At 41.9% G+C, this 18372-nt stretch overlaps 2 protein-coding genes across 3 annotated transcripts; one reads left to right on the top strand and one right to left on the bottom strand.

Moving 5' to 3' along the window:
* Positions 1-1592: 1592 nt before the first annotated feature.
* LOC139925305 (uncharacterized) lies at positions 1593-2865 on the top strand. Its single transcript, XM_071916628.1, has 4 exons — positions 1593-1754; positions 1877-1978; positions 2297-2494; positions 2659-2865. The coding sequence occupies exons 1-4, from the start codon at positions 1593-1595 to the stop codon at positions 2863-2865; spliced, it is 669 nt and encodes a 222-aa protein (XP_071772729.1).
* A 240-nt stretch (positions 2866-3105) lies between these two features.
* LOC139925274 (unconventional myosin-Ic) lies at positions 3106-18372 on the bottom strand. 2 transcript variants are annotated; one of them, XM_078286480.1, is made up of 33 exons: positions 18298-18372; positions 17910-18129; positions 14519-14677; positions 14287-14402; positions 12452-12650; positions 12071-12151; positions 11721-11900; positions 11503-11601; positions 10256-10369; positions 10087-10158; positions 9840-9959; positions 9652-9734; positions 9379-9484; positions 9167-9247; positions 8974-9065; positions 8708-8802; positions 8453-8499; positions 8230-8310; positions 7946-8051; positions 7561-7678; positions 7343-7456; positions 7100-7176; positions 6852-6920; positions 6087-6171; positions 5826-5985; positions 5617-5700; positions 5403-5496; positions 5271-5326; positions 5011-5146; positions 4339-4409; positions 4166-4263; positions 3950-4049; positions 3106-3811 (listed from the first exon to the last, which is right to left on the bottom strand). In XM_078286480.1, the coding sequence occupies exons 2-33, from the start codon at positions 17925-17927 to the stop codon at positions 3785-3787; spliced, it is 3138 nt and encodes a 1045-aa protein (XP_078142606.1). In that variant the 5' UTR covers positions 17928-18129; positions 18298-18372; the 3' UTR covers positions 3106-3784. The 2 variants fall into 2 exon arrangements, with proteins under 2 accessions (XP_078142606.1, XP_071772672.2); XM_071916571.2 differs by lacking the exon at positions 18298-18372 and having other exon boundaries at positions 17910-18256.

Below are 18372 nucleotides of genomic sequence, written 5' to 3'. Positions count from 1 at the left end.
ATGGACACAGTGGAATAGAATACCTGCAAGACATTTTTTTTTTTACATGAATAAAATGTACTCTTTGAGAATAAACTGAGATTCAAGTCAGAATTCTGAGAATACAGTCGGAACTCTGAGATGAAAGTCAGAATCTCAGAATTCTGAGATTAATCACAGCCCTAATCCTCTTCCGTACATTTACGATTCCTCACTGGCAATTCTATTCTTTATCGTGGGCTGCTTAATTAAAATGAAGACGTCTTACCCAGGCCTTGTCTGTGCCTCAGTGCACTCCAGATTCATTGGAACCCATGGTAAAGACTTAGTAAATAGTTTTTTTGCGTGTGTGTTAATCTGTAAATTTGACTCAGATTCAGTGTAACTGATTCATTCAGACATTACTCATCTACATCATGAGACTGGTATATTCCCTACAGATGCACAGTGAAGTCTTAACTACCGCTTCTTGAATTAAAGAAGTTTCATATTTTAATGTTTTCTACTATCTATCTATCTATCTATCTATCTATCTATCTATCATTTTACTTTACAGTGGCATAGAAATATATATATTTCATTAAGTATTACGTATTGCATTAGTATAAGTATCAGGGAGTTTATATATATATTGTGAATACCCAATAATACTCCTTACTATATTCCTAAGCAAAATGTGACTGTTCATTTGGATCAATACTGCTGGAGGTAAACTCTAGGTGTATATTTCACTATTTATTAATAGCCATAATATGGTATTATAAATTTCAATAATTGCCTCTATTAATATTCCTGTCCTACATGCCTATAGGACAACTACAAACACATACATTTTCTTTGTAAATTTAGCAGATTATAATATTATATTTGGCTAGAACTTCCTCAGTATTGCATGAATCATATTGGTCCATGCTGTAACAGAGAGAGAGAGAGAGAGAGAGAGAGAGAGAGAGAAGAGGAGAAAAACTCCGGCTGTCAGAAACTGAAAGTGAGAACAAGATAAATATAAATACTGTAAGTGATCTTCCAGAACAGTAAGAAAGCATCTCAAGTCAGAGTGGCGAACTACTTCTACAAGGTAAGTCCATCTTGAGCATGTGGGTCGTTTGGACAGGAGTTTGATGGCTGGAGCATTTGTAGGTTTGCTATGCTGGGATACATCTGGAATTCAAACGCATAATATTTATTGCTAAATAAGAGAAAATAATAATTATAAAAAAGCTTCCTTCCACACTGAAATTAGTTACATAAGAAAGCATGCACGGGGATGTGGGGTTGAGGGGAAATGGGGGAAGATTTCCTCTCAGAAATAGCAATAGACTTCCTGTCGGACACTAATTTTGTTAATTAGCCATAAGTTCCCATAAAGGTAGAGTTTGAATCACTGGACTTACCAGGAACACTTTATTCCTACAATGTTTGAATACAGCAGTGACACATCCTTGTTGATTTACTTGAAAAGTAGCCTACCAACTCAAGTTGTTTTGATGCCAGTGATTTAGTGTGACAGCATGTGATGGCACACATGGATTTCAGTGATAAAAAGATTATGGACTGTAGACAGCATTATGTACGCAATATCACCTATAGCACTCATCCTCTCTCTCTTCCAGATGACTGTTTGGTGGCGGGCTCTCTTTCCCCTTTGCTGCATCCTGAGCTGTGTGGTGCTATGCTGCGCTTCCACTCCAGTCCCCCAGAGGGCCAAATACAGCAACTCCCTTCGCCTGACCAGGTTCACCCGAGCGCGTGTCCAGCATCTGCTCAAGAAATATGTGAGTGACCTCCCTCCTCCCTTAGTAGCTGGACTGACCAGCTTAATGTGAGCTCTATCCTCATCCAAACCCCTTCCATTCCCTATACCATTTTTTAACTTATATTATCTTTAATCTCTCAGAAGGAGCAGCAGTTGGGAAATAAGAATTTTGAAAACAGAAGTCGACAGCTGAAGGCCCTGCCAGTACTTTCTACAGACTTCCACAGCTGGCTAAAGTTGACGGTTAGTATCTGCCCTGTGTATTAAAATGGCATTCCACTTCACTTCTACTTCACTATCAGGTTATTCCACAAGAGTAGACATTTCCCAAAAAAATTCTGAGGATTTTTCCGGTTGTTTTGTGTATTTTGAATGATTAGCTCATAGGAAAGAAACATGAAACCTACTGACATCATCAGAATGACTACTCTTGCAGAATAACGGTCTAAAACTTGAGAAAATTTGGGTGGAATTCCCCTTTAACAACTTTCGAGCCTAGAGAGGGTTTGTGCTACGTTTTGGTCATGTGACCATGCTGTTGTCTCTCGTGGTGTATTCAAGGACTGGGAGCGACTACGTACTGCTGCCTGGGACCTGCACACCTACTGGGACATGCTGGAGCAGAAGAGGAAACAGCTGGAGCAGGCGGAGAAGGAGCAGATGGTGGCGCAGGAGCTCCGGCCCGCCATCACTTTACCTCAGAGCATAGAGCACATTCAGCTGGACCTGAGGGACCTCATGAGACAAGTCAACAGACAGGTGCGCGTGCGTGCACACACACACACACACACACACACACACTTTCTCTTCTCATTGCAGCAGTCACATTTTCGTCCGCTCTTCCTCTGCCCACACAATCACGTTGGGGGAAGTGATACCAAGGCTGGTGGAATAACACATTGTTTTGTCTTCTTCTTCTGCAGATGAATCACATGAACGGCTCCAGAGTGAGCTCAACCTCTCCCTCCGCGCCGCCAGCATCCCGGGGGCCACCCTCGAACCACCAGCACCCCTCTCAGATGCCGTGGGACAGCCGCGTGGAGGGTTACATCATTCTGAGGGATCTAGACCTCTACCTCACCAAGCTGGCAAGAGACTTCCTCCTGCTGGCCTCAAAAACACACCCATGACTCAACACTCAAAGAGAACACGAGGAGCCTGACGACACACACACACACACACACACACACACACACACACACACACACAAGCAGACGCACAAAGCTACAAGCAGTTGAAACTGAACTGACAATAAGTACTTCAGGTTAAAATCATGATGATAATTGTGATAACCATACAATTTGACCAGTATGACTGTGAGTCAAACACTGTGCTGAGACTGGGCTTTAGCAGTGTTGTCAATACCTGACATGGGGTTTTTATTTTAGGGAGATTGTGTTGTTGTTTTTTTACATATAGTTTTACAGTATGTGTAACGGTCTTTCTGGGTATTTCCCAGAGTTTCTGTCTTTCCTCTGACTGTAACTCAGCAATGAGCTCCCAATGCCGGGAGAGCACTTCCCAACATCCTCTTTTTCCCCAGCCCTCAATCTACTGGACTTTCCAAAGATATATTTATAATTATACATGCTATTTATTGACATATTTATTGCATTCTATTTATTTCAAAGTGGTCACTGTTTATTTTATTTTATTACAGTATGGAGATACAGTATTTTATATTACACAAAACATTTTATATTATAATGGAAATACATTTGCATATGACTGCACAATAAAGATGAAGCATTTGGAATTACGCTGACTTCATGTTATGATTTTTTTTATCTTTACAAAATCATTGGTTATCAAGAATTACAGCTGAAAAGATTCTTGTATAAATGATAATGCGGTTTGAATCAATAATTATGTGAAGTGGTATCTTCCTGCTGTTCAGTATGCTGTGTATGCTTGTGGTTTCATCCTATCTGCTGCAAACTAACAAACAACAATGACAACTTCTGAGTGGTAATCCTCTGGTTAGATAGAAGCAGGGTTACAGCTTGCTCGGTTCCCCCAAAGAACCCCGGTTGTTTGCGGTTCCTACAGTCATGTGGTGCTGATCTGAGGGGCAGTCTGCGAAGTAAAGTCAGATTGAGCACGGTCAGATGGCTGAAACATTTGTTATGTCGAATACACAGACATAACTCGTGATGTGTGTTCAGGATACAGAATTACTGCTCTCACTTGACCCCAGAACAGCCCCTGACTCACCACTAGCAGATGTCCTCTCTTGCCTTTGGCCACCTTCAGCTCCGAGCCCCTGATGAAATCAATGATCCCTTCCTTCCCACGGGCCACAGCGAACCTAATACTGCACGCCAGACCGGACGTAACAAGGGAAGACAGGACAAGCGGATCAGTACTGCAGGGCCACTACTGACAACAGACTTCCAGTATGATGGAGAGGCAAGTGGGACGGAGCCTCACCTGCCCGGGCTGACGTTCACGTGGTTGATCTTGCCGGCCATCATGGCTAGTTTTGTCACCAGCTCGATCACGTGGTCGCAGTGCAGCACCACGTCCCCCTGAGGGACACACAGCTGGGCTTAGAGAAAATGCGTTCACTTGAGTTAACAGTCGTGATGACCACTGTGTCTTACCTTCTGCTTGTTGTCCTCACTGGGCATGTGCAGAACGAAGATCCCATCACTGAGAGAGCCCACAGAGATGCCTGTGAAAAGAGAGAAACGCTAGCTTGGTCTCTCTGTACACATACAGAACAAACAAGTGGAATGAATTGCTAGTTCAATTTCACATTATTACAGTTACCAATCAAAAAAAAGCATTTAACCTTTAAATATCAGATTGAAGTTGAAATATCCCAAAACTATATGAAACTATCCTTGATAAGAAACAGCAGAAAAGTTTACTTTCTCTGAGTGGAAATATCCCCACTACTTTGATTTTATCAGCAAAAGGATGACAAGAAAGTTGGACATCAAGGCTATTTGGTTTCCCTAATCACTTCACACAGAAGTGCACAGGAAAGGTAAAAGGTATTTTGATTTTTTGAGGTCACTTTTATTTTGGAGAGCGTCACAAAAAAGTAATGAAATGAGTAGCTACTGTAACAAATTACTGCTCTCAAGGAGTGATAACTGAAGTAATAACATTACTTTAGAAATGAATAAAGAGCAATAAGTAATGGTGTTACTTTTTTGAGTAATGAGCCCAACACTGATCATGGGCTGTCCTATCAAAGGCAGTTTTTTTCAGCCAATATCTTAATATCTGACATGATATTTCTTTAAATGTCCCCCTACCCTACTCACTTCTCAGAGCGTTGTAGTCAATCCTCTGCTTGATCTTGGTCCGGTCCACCAGCACAGCGAAGGTGGCGGTGAGGAGCAGCTGGCGAGGGCGAGCCTTGAAACCCCTCCTGTCATACTTAGTGACCGCAGCACCGTACTGAGGAGGAGCAGGAGGAGAGACATTATAATGACGTTTGCAAGAGGCAGACAGAAGGTCATTATGTCAGAGTAGTGCTTTTACTATAAACATCAAGCTAAAATCTTAATTTACTGAACCCCACCTGCACTTTCTCATTGCCAAGAGTCTGGATGACTTTGAGATTGATCTGCTCACTTTCTGTGTAAAGAAAAGTGGAAGCCTCTGTTAATGCTATATGGGATTTTTGTGTGTGCACACATGTATGAACACGTACCAAGCCTGGAGCCCAGAAACAGCTTGCCAACACTCTGAGGGTAGCTGTCTTTCTGCTCTTTGAAGATCTCACTGGCTACAACCTTCTGCTCCATCTAGCAGAGAAGAGAAAATGAAAGATGAGCAGATTTATTACAAAGAAAAAGACAAGAGTGTGATTGTGTGACTTGGTTTGCTAGAGGTGAGTGAGGTCACCCCTTCTGCAGCCGGTGTACCTGCTTCCTCCACTCAGGCTGGATCCTCCTGCAGTACTTCATCACCATGTTCTGCATGTGCAGCCGCCGCAGATGCTCGGACGCCTGTACGCCACAAAATGGAATCGTCATTAATAATTCAGCAAATCCAATGACTGTTATTTGTGAAATTAGTGATGATGTCCAAGTCAGCTGAGGCCCTGTGCGCTGTGTATTCAGACTGTGTGTACCTCCGTGAGGGAAGGAGGAGGTGTGGGCCAGCTTTTGTCCAAAACACTCTTGGGCAGGTTCTTGCGTAGCGTCTTGAGGAAGGAGAAGCGTACGTGATCCAGGAAGTACTCATTCTCTGGGCAGTACTCCTCGTCACGGTAGATGAAGCCTTTTATGAACCTGAGATAGAGAGATAGAGAGTAGGAGAGAAATTAAACTACACATGCAAAATGCAGCCACAAACAAACATGCAGAACAATAACAAAGTATCAGTGAAGCACCTGCGTATCAACTCGGCAGCCTGTCGACGCCTCTTGGCTCTCCTGCGCGCTTTCATCCCTCGCCATGCAGACTGGATCACAATCACTGAATGTAACATACATCCATATGTTAAAACCAAGACAACGTTTACACAGGAATTTTTTGGTTCATTTGTGGATATTTACATTCAGAGTTAGGAATAGGAGGTTACAGTAGTTCACTGGCTGAATTCAGATGGTGTTGTGAATGTCAGTGTCAATGACATAGGCAGATAGACATCCCACACTTGCAGTACCCCATGATAGATAGGTGCACAGAAATTTGAGAGAAAATATGTGATAGATAAGACTGAAACATGCAATCTAATGAGCATCCATTAGAATAAAACGATTGATATCCCAAGGTTATTTTGGCACAGTTTACTAAAACTGAAACTAAGATCAGGTCCAAATAGACATGTTAGCAAAGTGAAATAAAAGTAAAATCTACACACAATAAAAAAAACTGACACTAAAGTCAAACTAGTTGTAGTCTCTTGATTATTGCTACACTGAGAGTAGAGTGAGGAGAGAATCATCCAGTTATTAATGGGCCTTCATCAGGAATCAAAATATGATGATGGCCATCCAAAGACATTTTTTATGCGTATGTACATAAAACAGGTACTCCTAACATGTTGTCTAACTCAAAGTAAAGTGTGATTGGAGTTGCTTTTATTTCAGTTCTTGGGACTCAGAGTAAGAGAGAAGTAAGAAACATGAGTCAACTGTGGCAGATGCCCTGACCTGCATGCCTGATGCGTTGGTACTTGGCTCTCTCCCTGTAGCCTCTCCAGGATGTCTGCAGGGTCAAAGCTGCAACACAACAGAGAGAGAGTGAGTATAGGAACTGTTGGGATTCTACTGATCTTATCCTCGTGTTACTGTTTGCGAAGGGAAACCATTGCCTGTGAGTCATTAAGTTCCTATTTTGTCATTTTGATTGTGAAATCCCCTTCTCAGTAGTGCTTGTAATCTTCACCACAATTACTCACCGATGGCTGGCTTTTTTGCTTCTAGCGCATCCTCTGTGGTGAACAGAGTTTTGGGGAAACGGATGAAGATTTTGGACCTGCAGAGAGTGGGTGTGGTAATATGCTTGGTAAACACTTTTATCCAAAGTGCGTTGCAATACTGTTTGTTCGTGCACATTTTTAGTCTGGCTGGCCCCATAATCTAATCTCTAACTGTGCAGGACCACCATTATCAAGCCCCCTCTCTCTCTGTCAATACATTACCTGCCCAGTTTGTACTCCTCTGGTTTGTAGCCCAGGTGTTTGACCAGTGTGGACACACCATCTGCCAGTCTGCCATGCCAGTTGGGCCACGTCTCGGGACACAGGGGCTTATACCTAAAGACATGCATTATTTTAATAACAGAAGGCTGACCACAGAGCAGAGATGAGTAACAGTCAGACAGACAGTCATTCATGAAGGGAGGTAGTGAGTCAGTCACCTCTGTAGAAAGGCCTCGAAGCGTCGTCTGTAGGCGAAGCCAGCTCTCCTGACCCTCAGGTTTTCCATCAGGCCCAGGTACTTCACTTGGTGTCTGACCAGAACTTCATCAAACCGACCTGTAGGGAGAGACCTTATTCATTGATGTTTTGTTCCAAAATGAGATATCCACCATTTAAAAAAACATGACACCCACTCTCCCATATTGACTGTTGACATGAAAGTTAAGCACATTATGGGTTAGTATTATAAAAGTATAAAGTTAGGGAGTCATTGTAAGACATTCGCTCATAAAGTATTTTCAAATCATTTTATGGTTTTCAAATATTGAATATTCAATAATGAATTCAATTTTTTTCTCAAAATGCTTTGTATGTAATCTGTACCTGGCTGCTTGGCATCATTAGGTTTGATGCAGCGCACGTAGGATGGCTCTTTAGACATGAGGATCTCCATAAGTTTCGTCAGGCTGTTTTTAAACTGAGTGGCAGCCTGTAAAGGGCAGTAAAAGAAGCATATGAAACTATGAGAACTTGTGTGTATGTATGAATGTATGTATGTATGAGTGTGTGTGAGAGAGTGTTTGTGTATCTGTGTGAAAGAGAGAGAGAGAGAGAGAGAGAGAGAGAGCGAGAGAGAGAGAGAGTGAGAGAGAGAGAGTGATTCTCACCATCTCAGGACGTTTCTGGTCTATTACTTCCTCTCTGCGGAAGCACTGATTTAGTATCTGGTGGCTTGACTGGCACATGACCTGAACAGAGACCAAACCACACAACCACATGTCAACACAGCGAGCCTCTCTCTTCCTCCCCACTCAGGTAGTCCAAACAGGCACAGAGATTGAAAAAGTTGTGGTGAGGCTGTCTTGTCTTTTTTTATTTCATTACCCTCACCTCTTTCAGGCTCCTGTAGAGCAAATCATTGTTCTTGTCCAGAAAACCTGAACGAGTTGAACAAAAACAGTGCAGTTTGTCATTAAGGAATCAGTGGGTTGTTTTACATAGCAATCTAGATATCATTTATAGGGGATCATGGTAAACAGTTTCTCTTCTGCTCTGTAATATCCTTCGAGTGTCTGTAGCCTTTTATAAGGGAGTGGATGAATGAAAATAGACTATTGGTTGAACTAGTGAGGAATTTCTGCTCACCACTGACATTGTAGTTGACCTCTCCAGCATAGTGCAGCAGCCTGAACTCCTCTCTGCTCATCACCCTGCGAGTCTTTCCATTTGCCAACTTGTGACTGAAAGACGCATGCAGATGTAAAAACAAACTTATGCATACTGATATAGGAAGCAGTGGTCAGAGGACTGTTAATACGCACAGTATCCTATATAACTGAGCTTGGTTGAGAGTCCTTAATATGTACATGTTTGTGATTTTTGTATGCTGGAGTAAAAGAGATGATGCTCACGTGACAAAGTGGGCATGACCTCCCAAAGTGTCCTCCAGCTTCTCCAAGAAGGAGACATCGCAGGCCTCTCCTGGTCTCAGACACTCCTCATCCTGAAAGACAGCCACACTATTTATCTTTACCTGCAGTGACAGAGGGATTGATGAGACTGCACACAGAGACTAACATACAAACTAGGAGTTGTCATTCGCACCAGAATGGAGATGATGCCTTTGTGCTTCTCTTCTATCAGGTCACAAATGATCTTGTTGTCAAAGTACTGCACCGTTTCCCACTGAAATAAGAGGGAAAGGTGAAGGGGAGAGTAATCCGATGTTAGTATGGAAATCTGTAGAATTTTCATGATGAAATAGCGATAAACACATCATTTCTTTGTTTTGACTACCCAACCACCACCCGACTCACTGCGATGCCCTCTGTCTCGTACTCCTCCTGCTCAGATCTGAGCGTGAGCTCAATAAAGAGCTGCTGGAGCTTCTCATTGCAGTAGTTGATACAGAACTGCTCAAAGCTGTAGGCAGAAATACAAAGGAAAATGGGCTCAGATGCATAGAGAAATAGCTATTTGCATCATAGGGACAATAGAGGCGATTGTTGACAAAGAATTGGGCTTAAAGACTGTGCTGAGAAATGGAGATCAGGGAGCGAGAGGTAAAAGAAAATGGATATAACATATACCTGTTGTGCTGTAGGACCTCAAAGCCATAGATGTCTAGGAGTCCTATAACTGAGGAGCCCTTACTGCTGTGGTAGACTTCATCCTGCATAACACATACACATCATACAATCACACAGCGCATATAACTGCAACACCCTCATAGAACGTCTATTGCTGTCCTGTGTTATTATCGGAGCTGCAGCTGCACCTTGAGAGCAAGTGACTGGTTGATCTTCTCCACCAACCAGGTGAAGGTCCGGCCATACACAGCCTTGGCTAAGGCATCGCGGGCCGACCCCGCCTGCTCAAAGTTTAGTGGGCTGATCATCTGTGACGCACAAATGCAAGTATGACACAAAATTACAAATGCAATTCTAAAAGACAATCACACAATAAACACCAAACAGCAGACGATATGAGAAACAAGGACAAACTCCAGAAACAGAGATCATCACCTCCTCTCCTTTGGCAATGAGTTTCTTGTGAGTGAGTGCCTCCCTGAGGGCCGAGCCATCGACACCCAACAGCTGGAAAACAACAACACATCTGCTCTCAGCACTGCTTTTTTGCGAGTGTATGCGCAGATCTCTGAGTGCACATTGATACCAGTGGGACTGTTCTCACCTTCGCAAGATTTCTTATCTGTGTGTCAGTGGTGATGCGAGTTTCTCCGTCCTCCCCTTCCCCAAACTGAATATTTCCCAGATGGAGAACACTGGCGATGATATTCAGCAACTCCTGAGGTCAGACACAGGCAAAACTATCATGAACCGTTTCATCCTGACAGAATGAACCTTTTGGCAGTCGCTAAGAGACTCAATGTAAGAGTATGGTCATTAATTTACAATTACAACCAGAAATAACAAACTGTCAAACTGTAATCATGTTACCACCACAAACAACAATGATAACATAACAACCTTTATTATCCATGATTTATAGCATACATAATATTGTGAAATCTGAAAGGCATACATATGATATGGTGTAAATGATTAGATCAAAAAAAAAGTCCACACTGAGATGTACTTTGTACTGGTAAATGTTAATCTCTCCAGACTTTGTTTATACAGTAAAGTTGTAACACAATATGTGTCCACTAGACTGAGTATGAAGAACAACTTGGAACCAGCTTTAAAAGCAAAGCAAAAGTGAAGAAAAAAAATTCAGATTGGAGCCAACTTTCATCTTTCTCAAGGAATTTAATTTAATTTGTTAAATGTGACAGACTTGCAAGGCAGCTATCACTGGTGATGTCTGATTGAAATGGTCAATTTTCAGTTGCATGTTTGAAGCTAATATAGCTTTTTTGCATGACATGATTCAGTGAGAAAGTTGACTGACTGTAGTAGACTGGTGAGCAAACATTAACTTTTGAACACACCTTATTTATGGATTTATGTAGTGTTGTCCTGATTGCTTTTATTGTGGTAACAACTGTTTATACATAATAATTAAATTCCGCTATGATAGCTGCAGTACAGACAGTGGAGAGGTAACTGTATCTGTATCTTTTAAAATACAGACACTAGTCCTTATTTGAACTCAGTGAGCCAGTGGGAATATCAGCTGATCTGTAATCTGATCTGAAAATGGCATTAAAATAGGGTGTGAAACAGTGGAAACATTGAGGACTGAAAATAACACTTTTCTTGTTGATGCAACTAGTCATAACATTGCAGTGCCTGGATCTATGCTTGCCTGGATCCATCCCACTGAATCACTCAGTTAAGTTTCTTTTGTGAACGACCTGTTCCACTTTAAGGCGGTAAATGTGGTAAACCAGGGAACAAGAGTGAAAACAAAACAAGCGGCTCATGGGGCTGGATTCAGGCAACTATCATGTAGAACTGTAATGGAGTGTTACTGACCTGCACTTCTCCCTCAGTGAAGCCGATAATCGACAGGGCCTTCATCACAGCTTTCCAATCATTCTTGTCATTAATGGAGCTAACTCTGGGACAGTTGCCCTGAAGAAGACAATGGTATATTACAGCACTATTGACAGGAATATTTCATACACTTAAGTGTGAAAACAAATACAAAAACTCATCATATGCACTCACACTTGTGCACAACACACACACACCTTGACCAGATACTGGTAGTTCTGAGGGTTTCTCGCCAGGTCCAGTGTCTTAAGCAGGTCCTCCTCCCCTCCGTCCAGAAGCTGGTAGAAGATGTGGAAGTTCCTCTCACCGTGGTTCTGGTGTACCACACGAGATTTCTCCAGCAGGTAATTGAGGATGTGACCGCCTACTGGCGCCCCCTAGGGGAGGTTAGGGGAAAAGACAAGAGCAGAATGGGAACAGGCAGTTTTACTAAATATTTGAGCTCCTAGCCCTCATGATGTAACTAAACAAAATGTAATGTTATCAGTATGGTGTGAGCACACATGATTTGTGTAAAGAGTCCCTCAGCCAAGGAGGGGCTGTGTACCCTAAAGTCAAACTGGACATCCATGTATTTCCCAAAGCGGCTGGAGTTGTCATTCCTCAGCGTTTTGGCATTCCCAAATGCCTGTGCAAAGCAAGAAAGCCAGGAAATTAGAGGAAGTGAATTTAAGAGTAACAATAGAGTGATAAAATCAAACAATCAAGACAAATCACTAAAAGTATTTACAATCAGTAACAAGTCTGCAAAAGTAATTTTCCACTCAATCAGATACTGACATATATAGTAATTGACAGATACGTCTCATTTCAACATGCTTTTCTTAAAATTGCCACTTAGCTGAAATAACAAGTTGGAATATTGGCTGTTCAGTTTGAAATGCCATGTGATTAGATAGGTCCAGAGAAAGAGGGTGGGAGTTCATACCTCCAGAACAGGGTTGGACTGCAGCAGGCGGTCACCGAGGGAAGCCATGTGATCATTGGCAGGGCAGGTGACAGCGTAGTAGAGGAGGATCTTCTTGGAGGCCTCTGTCTTACCTGCTCCACTCTCCCCTGAGATCAGAATACACTGGTCCTTCCTCTCAGTCCGCATGGCCCGGTAAGTGTTGTCTGACACGGCATAGCTGAGGGAGGGGCGAAGCACAAAAGCAGCGTCGGCTACAGATCAACACGTACAAAGATTAAATCACTGTAGTGGAATTACAAACATGAGCAACATTTAGCCAAATTAATGGAGTTTAATGGATTAAACGAGTCATACTCACAAGGACAATTACATTTATGTTAAAATCATACATGTTTATTATTGAAATAAAGTGTTTTTGTATATTGAAGTTGATTTAGACCATGAAACAATGCCATGGCTCTATGACTCCTATTGATTTACAGTACTGCAGAGGCTCAATTTTGCTGATCTTAGTGTGGCAATTACCAAAGAACCAAACCCTGCATTCCTGTCTTGCTTACTTCTTAGACTACTCTCAAGCCAAAGCATCATCTGACTGTCCAATGAAAAAAAAAAAAAAAAAAAAAAAATATCTTTGAGGTTTACTTGTTTTCATTCGTTACTCACACATCACAAGGGTGGAAACAGCTAAAATGACCCCATAGCTGCAGTTTCGCCCATGTCTCTGGAAACAATTTCCAACCAAGTATTCAACACACGAGTGATAACATTATTGTCACCATGATAGATAACTTAGAAGAAAACTTAAATCTGTTTTAGATGCACTTTGGAAGCATTCAGAGTGGTGGGGTGAGTTACATTCAAAGTTTCTAATAAGGCAATGCTTGGAACTGAAAGCCAGTGGAGATAAGGAAAAAAAAAAACGACAACAAAAATATGTTTCACAAAAAATATACTGACATGGCAAATGTCAGGGCAAATTCTCATGAATACAAAACTTATGTAACCAGAAGATCAATAGTAATAGTAAAACTGTTGAGAGCAGACTACTTTCTGTGATAAAAATGATAGTTTATCTGTAGAATTGTGTAATTTTATAGAACAGTGTAACACCGACTCTGACTGTTGAATCAAATGCCACTTTGAGTGAATGAGTGTATAATTATCTGTCTTAACTTCATAATATGATGACATGGCCGAAACTGTCACTGAAGTTTGCCCACTGTGTGTCCTATGCCTCTTATCAACTCATTACATGTTTTGTTTGTTTGTGTGTGAATAGAATGAAACCCATGTCAGCATTTAAAGCAAAAACAAACAAAAACACGCTAAAAATAATTCACATATACTTCTATGGTTTTGTATGGTTTAGACTAGATTCGTGTACATTCCTCAAAAAAGAGAACCAAGTCTGTGGAGGCATCAAGCAACACTAACTGTAGACTCCATTGGCAATGAGGCTAAGTTTGTAAGTACTGTGACAGTACATATGGTGTTTTTCCAAGGATACAGGGAGATTTTCTGACTTAGAAGTTAGCATTATTATGATACCAAGCTCATGTGGGTGGAAAAGCTCAAACAAACATTCTATGAATCCATAAAGTCATTCACTATCAATGAAGCAGCTAAAACAAATCTCTCTTAATAACATCAAAGTAGAGTTATGATTCTCTGAATTCTATCTTTAGGAGAGTTATTCACAAATATTGACTGAACTGTCTGACATTAAAGGTTATGTGGATTTAACCTTTATGAGCAGACAGATACTAAATATAGTAAGTGCATACCACATAAATTGCATTGAACTGGCATGCATTGGCAAAAATGTGTGTGAGGACTAGGGAGTGACTCACATGTGAGGCGATATTTCGTAGAAGCTGACCCCTCTGTAGCGCTCCATGTGCTGCTTGGAGTAGATCTCCAGCTCTTTGTAAGGGTTCACTGACACCAACACTGAGCCAATATATGTCTGAGCCAAAATATTAGCAAAAAGGACAACACATTCAACTATGTCTCAATACACCGATTTAAATGTTTGGAAATATGAGTATCACAGAGAAAACAGTGATTGCATGGTTGTATTACATAGATGAGGTTCTCTCTGAAGCGCCGGCGCAGGTTCTCTATGAAGGCTGCCTCACTGGTGTAGTTTTCCAACAGGACAAAGTCCTGCACCCCTACCCTGTCCCGGGCAGTCAGGGCGCTCTCCATCACCAGGCGCACTCTTCCTTCAACACCCACCTCCTGCAGGAACAGAGAGAGGAGGAGAAAAGAGAAAGAGGGAACTGAGTGCTGCTCTTTCCAATAGTCTCTCCATAGAAGGAATTACACTCTGTTGACAAGCAGGGGGCATAAGAGGCCCGTTTCAATCTGATGCATACTACAACATTTATTCAGGTCTGGAAGAATTAACATCTGGAGTTTCATTTACATTCTAAACATTACAATAATCACCAGATAAGACATTACAATCTATTTATGAGTGACAATACTTGTTTTAAACCTTTTCTCATATCATTTACATTCTAAACATTACAATAATCACCAGATAAGACATTACAATCTATTTATGAGGAGTGACAATACTTGTTTTAAAACTTTTCTCATATCTTTCAAATCTATCTATCTATCTAGCGAATGATGCAGACTTACTGAACAAAACACCGCCTACAACAACACTCTTACTGTTTTAGTGTAGCCAGAAAAAACACACAAAGTAAGTACAGTTCCACCGAGCCTGGCCAAGATTAAACAATGAAGACATTTAAGGAATCCCAATCATAAACACAGAGGATAGGCTCCTCTATTATGCGATAGTGAGATTGTGTATTGGATGTATGTACAGTACACACAGCTCTATATCACCAGGCAGGTTTTGATCCATGTCACTAGGAAGGTGTGTGTACATGTCAACCCCATTGTGATGGCAAACATCAAAGTGTAGACAGGAAGTTATTACCAGTCTGGAAAGTGAAATTCACAGATATGCCCTGAAGTAAGATTTACACACTTGCACACACACACACACATGCACACACAAAGAGAGAGAAATATTAATAGTCAGCACTTACTGACAATAAATATCCAGCTACACAAAGTGGTGTTTCAGTTCTACGCACTACACCCCAGCACAAACAACTTCTCTCTATGCTCTGTTTCAAAGATACATTTATGAGAGAAACCCTGCTGCTATTCTTTACACATCCAAGAAAAAAAACAAACATAAAGTGGAACAAAGGGACTAGACTTCCACAGCACCGCTGTTTTTTTGAATGCACGAGCCTCTCAGGGGTCTCATTTGGCGGGCTTATGCCGGTAAAAGGTCATTATCTCTGAACACTAAAAGCTGGAAAATCCTTAAAACAACAAGAGGACAACAGTGGAAGGTAGCCAAGGAGTGAGAGCAGAGGAAAGCCAACGGACACTTCCACTGCAGCCACTCCTCTGCACCCCCCCCTCTCCTTCACCTTGGAGTATTGTTCTCCCACTCCCACCTGGGCTTCCTACAGATAGTAATACAGATCACAGTCAGATTTTCCAAAGGATACAACTAAAGAATGTCAGGGTCAGGTTTGGGGCAGGCGTTCAGTGGATACCACTGTGTTTCAGCATGTGTTGTGTGGGTTTGTGGTTGTTTGCATGTGTATTTCTGTGTGCCTGTCCACCAAGATATCTTCACATCCGTTCAAGATAGAGCCATGAAACAAACGCAGAACTATTAGTAGAGCCATGGGACAAAAAGAACTGCTTACCCTGATTGACCTGAAGGGGATGCAATGAAGGTGTGGCTATTGCAGGGAATCTCTGCTGCAAATTCATTCATTTTAAAATCAAACATTTGGGGTTGCCGCAAATGCTTTTGCTCAATTTAGGAGCAAACAAGAATATTGAACAAGAATATTTACACTTGCTTACGTTTGGATTTAATCAGTCCGTGTGGTTGTGGCCTATCACATAACGGTTTCTAACTCAAGGTGAGTTCGCATATTATTATGAAGCTTAGAAAAGACCCCAGGACCCCTATTTCCAGCATGCATACCAACTTTCATAGATGGCTTAGAAGGGCATAGCCATTGGCACGCACTACCTGGTTCTAAACTTTAACAGACTCCTTTGGCCTGGATATTTCATTCCATCATCCTCACATCCCTTTATCTTAGAAGTATTCGCCCTCAATTTAAGAACTCACATATGTTTGTTATAGCCAATAGTCTTGTCATTATTCGTGAACATGAACAAGTTATAAATCAGAGAACCAAGATTTAACCTGTGATGTACAGTAATTCAGATGTAGCTGCTCTGTTGACAATGAATGGAGATTAGCTTTGTTGACTCATACAATGTGGACGGGTACAATGTCGACCAATACAATGTGTGAAAGTTTATGCCCAAAATGAGTATTATATTCTTGTAATGCTAATGACTTTCTCTTTTTTTCTGGTTACGGAGACAGCAGTTTTCCACTAAAAACACCACAAACTTTTCATGTTTTCAATATGTACCTTCGTCTCAGGACTAGAATCACCAAAATTTGTGGAAAACATTCATGCTTGCTGGTGAGAAGCCTAGTCCATCACACATTTGCTTTCAAAACATTGCTGTCAGTGTTATCACATACTTCATTGCATATTCTTACGCAATAATAATTCACTGTAAGGATTTCCTATAGCTCTGAGAGGACTTTGCAAACGATGGGAAGTCTGGTCTTTATGGAGGGACTGTAGCTAAGATGCCTTAAGGGCCACAGATCTGAGATGGAGATTGGCCTGAAATGCAATGTAAGGTATGCAGCTTTGTTGTCAGTGAACTGACCTGAGGCTTGTTGGTTATAGCAGTGCGAGGCTAACAGAGAGGCTTCAAAATGCCTGAGCTGAAGCTTTATGTGGGATTTGACTAGGACTGTGAGGGAGTCGTAGCGAAACCTCTGGAGTTGTAGGTGCAGCAGCAGTGACAACCAGCTAGAAGACTAACCTAACAGGGGGACTTGGCTCTGGGCCCCATGACTAAGCTCCGCTGGGCTGACTACATTCGGTTTGTCTTCCTTATAAGGCATGACCCACCACTCTGTCCCGAGACGAGCTTCTCCAGTACCACAGCTGGCTCTCTACCATAGATGTGCCAGTAATGGATAGGGTGGAAAAATACCAAGTTTATCCTCTCCTGGACTGCCCGGGTTAAATGCTGTCAGGCTCATGCAAAAGCCAAAACACACAGTGACTCATAGCCATGCACAAAAGCGCCTGAATGTTCTCTTTCCTCTTTGATGTCTCTATGAGTGGGAATTTGAATTGGTGCTATGCTTTCAACAGATTCTCTTGAATACACTGAAAATCTTGCTTTACTGCATTATGCTTTACTGCACAAGCACAATGCACAGATCCTAGCAAACACAACACACTCACACAACTCCAAACAAATCCAGTCAATGGATGTCACTAAAACATAACATAGAGCATCATGTGAGTTGGGATCTTACCCTGCCTTGGTACCTCATCCTGTCCTGTTCTTGCTGGGAGCAGGGTGAGCTGAGCGGGTGGTTCCCCCTGGGCTGGTACTCCTCCTCCCACGTCAGACGGACTCCTTAGCTGCAACGTCTCATCCACCTCTGTCCATGAGCAACAGAATCAGGTAACGTATCTTCTTCTCCTTCACTTACTCACTTTCTTTAAGTCTCTCCCGGTCACTTGCTGGCTTCCCTATGAGGACAAAGCACACACACACACGCACAAAACACCAGCAGCTCCTCTTGTTTATACCTTCAATCTATCTTCCCTTTGACAGGTCAAATAAACGTCCGCCTCTCCACGACTCCCTCTCCTTCCCTCTAAACTACTGCATGAAACAAGGGCAGGAACTCCGCTCACACGTCACACACTTGGACTTGAAAAAGAAAAAAAAGAAAAAAAGTCAAGGGAAAGTATGCTGTTGGGTCATGCAAA

The sequence above is a fragment of the Centroberyx gerrardi genome, chromosome 11, assembly GCF_048128805.1.
Source record: "Centroberyx gerrardi isolate f3 chromosome 11, fCenGer3.hap1.cur.20231027, whole genome shotgun sequence".
Classification (NCBI taxonomy): domain Eukaryota; kingdom Metazoa; phylum Chordata; class Actinopteri; order Beryciformes; family Berycidae; genus Centroberyx; species Centroberyx gerrardi.
Note: the sequence above shows the minus strand (reverse complement) of the source record. Positions and strands in the feature narration are given on the sequence as shown.